Source organism: Bombus impatiens, unplaced genomic scaffold (genome assembly GCF_000188095.3).
Source record: "Bombus impatiens unplaced genomic scaffold, BIMP_2.2 scf_0317, whole genome shotgun sequence".
Taxonomy (NCBI): Eukaryota; Metazoa; Arthropoda; class Insecta; order Hymenoptera; family Apidae; genus Bombus; species Bombus impatiens.
In genome coordinates, this window is record NT_176736.1 from 2,765,858 (window position 1) to 2,768,491 (window position 2,634).

A 2,634-nucleotide genomic window follows, 5' to 3' on the forward strand; every position below is an offset into this window, starting at 1 on the left:
GTATGTATGTGATGAACAAATTGCTTCATAACTTGAAAACCAAAACCGACGAAAAGTTATTGAGAATGAAAATCTTGATAATATATTTCACAGTCATTTAAATCGACGAGGTCGCCATTCCCAATAATTAAACTCTTAATAATTATATTTAGTTAATTAATTACAATTGTAGTATCTTTTTCGTTTAATGAGACAAATTATAAAGAATACGAGATAGAAGAGGAAAAAAAGAAGCTAATTTGTGTATTGTATTTCTTTCTATATAATATGATTTTATAAATATAAATTTAATTCCAAATTAAGTTTTGCACAGATTATTTACGTATCCAGCGGCTTTGGTAGGTACTCGCACTGATAAATATCTGCTGATATACAGAGTGGGGAACATAAATCGGAACACCTAAAGCGGAATATCTAAATATCTTCGTTTTTAATGGTTGTATGAAAAAAACTATACAGGACAAAGTTATGCTATATGGAGGAGTACACGCAGTGCTAGATCATGTTTTTTCCGAAAGTTATTTTTTAAATAAGATTTTAAGGTCATCATTATTTTTTTGTAGGACCATATATTTGTTTAATACATTAATCGATCCATCTCGATATTCCCTACAAAGATTTAATTTAACAGCTACTTTAACTCTAATTTGTCAAATTGAAGGTATAGAAGTCAAAGAGAATGTAAATACAAGAATACCATTTCGCGCCTTTCCTTGTCTTCGATATACAGAGGAACCTAGATTATCGGAACTAATAATGATAAATGTGTTTGAATTATAGAACAATAACTTTTTCTGTAATGAGTGTCATATATTTGGAACCATATGATACTAGGAAACAATTAAACGCTACATAAAATCTTACGCGTCCCATACCTTTCTTGTCAATAATTCATATTATATTTCTTAATATATTTTTTAATATATACATCTTAATATATGTAATTCCTTCGAGTTATTTTCATTTTGTAGCTCAAACCATTTAATTGTCAGTGGCATCATAAATTATTCAACTATGTCTTCAAAGCTAAGTTCGTTGTCTATATTTTCCTTTACAAAATCTACAAGAATATCGGTCGTACCTATTTCTTTGTTGATATCACTTTCAAACCAACATATTACAGAGGCTCTGTCACACCCTTCGCATCCTGGTAATCGCTGCAGTAAGTGCAATGTTTCATCTATGTCCCTTTCTCTTATTTCGATGTTTTCCGTACTCTTTTTGCTTTCACGGTTTAAAAGCTTGTTCCACGCGTTTTCCAGTATTACCTTGTCGACCTTTAACCAAGCATCACGCATTATGCGACAACAATCCCTGAACCCTAATTTGTCATGATTTGCTATGACTTCGTCCACTGTACGGTAATCAGATATTGGCATTATTGTTCTCAGAAAATCTTTTCGGTATATTCGCTTGAAACATGCGATTATTCCATGATCCATTGGTTGTATGAGCGGTGTAACGTCAAATGCAAAATACATGATTTTAACTAATTCATCTTTTGTATTTATTAACCCGCTTTCGTGACTCGAGCCAGCGTTATCTAGCAACAACAGAGTTTTCTCTCTGCGTCCGGTTTTCATTTGTTTTTCTGTAATTGATTTTAAGAAACATTCATCGAACCATTCATTGAAAATTTTACTGTCCAGCAAACCGTTGGTGTTAGTTCTGTACATAACTGACAGATCATTTGAATTATAATTTCTGTTACGTCGAGATTTATTACTTCCGCCTATTATTAGTATTGGCAACATGTGACTTCCGGTGACATTTGCACAAAGAAATGCAGTAACCTCTTCTTCCATCTTTTCTTTTTTTTTTATCGTTCTCTCATGATGGAAGATCGAAGTTTCTTCTGGTACTGTTCTCCACGTTATTCCTGTGTTATCGGCATTGTAAACGTTGTCCAATGAGTATCCCTCGTTTAACAGAAGTTTTTCAAAGTTAGATTTGGCGATATCCGCTTCAGCTTTATTTGTGATTCGAAAATGTTCATCGATATCCTTTTTACGGAGACGGTAACGAGTTTTAAATTTTGCCACCCAACGGGCACTGGCTATGAAATCAGATTTTATCTGTAATTTTTCCTTAAGTTCCATAGCTTTTTGGGATATCATTTTTCCTGTCACTCGTGCGTTTTTATCTCTATTTCGTAAATACCACCGGTAAAGAACGTTTTCTAATTGTATATGCTCTGACTTTTTAAAATGTTTTGTAGAACTACTAGCAGCCGCTGAGCTGCCCTCGAAATTTACTCTTATCTGTTTCTTGTTTGATTTTATTTTGCTCACAGTGTTAAGTTTAAGATTGTACCTTTTTGCTATGGATTTGTGAGTCTCACCATTTATTATCAGTTGAAGGATATCATACCTGTCGGCAATTGTCAACAGTGCCCGTTTCTGTTTTGTCGCCATTATTGTGTGGAACGTATTCTAATGTAAATACCGCCCTGAAATGTTGTGACGAGATTTTATATAGTTGTCGATAATTTTGATCGGGGGAAACAGATACTATATGGATTATATACGTATATAACGTATGTATATAGGTATATATACGTATGTAACTTATGTATATAGGTATATACGTATATGAGATACACTATAGAGAATTATACAACATTCTGATGATAGA

At 33.0% G+C, this 2,634-nt stretch overlaps 1 protein-coding gene across 1 annotated transcript; it reads right to left on the reverse strand.

Moving 5' to 3' along the window:
• Positions 1-1,004: 1,004 nt before the first annotated feature.
• On the reverse strand, positions 1,005-2,414 carry LOC105680691 (jerky protein homolog-like). Its single transcript, XM_012384897.1, has one exon. The coding sequence runs from the start codon at positions 2,412-2,414 to the stop codon at positions 1,005-1,007; it is 1,410 nt and encodes a 469-aa protein (XP_012240320.1).
• Between the last annotated feature and the right edge of the window lie 220 nt (positions 2,415-2,634).

Excerpts from the sequence above, each read along its gene's own strand:
- LOC105680691 (XM_012384897.1), bottom strand. The coding sequence starts at position 2,414 with ATGGCGACAAAACAGAAACGGGCACTGTTGACAATTGCCGACAGGTAT.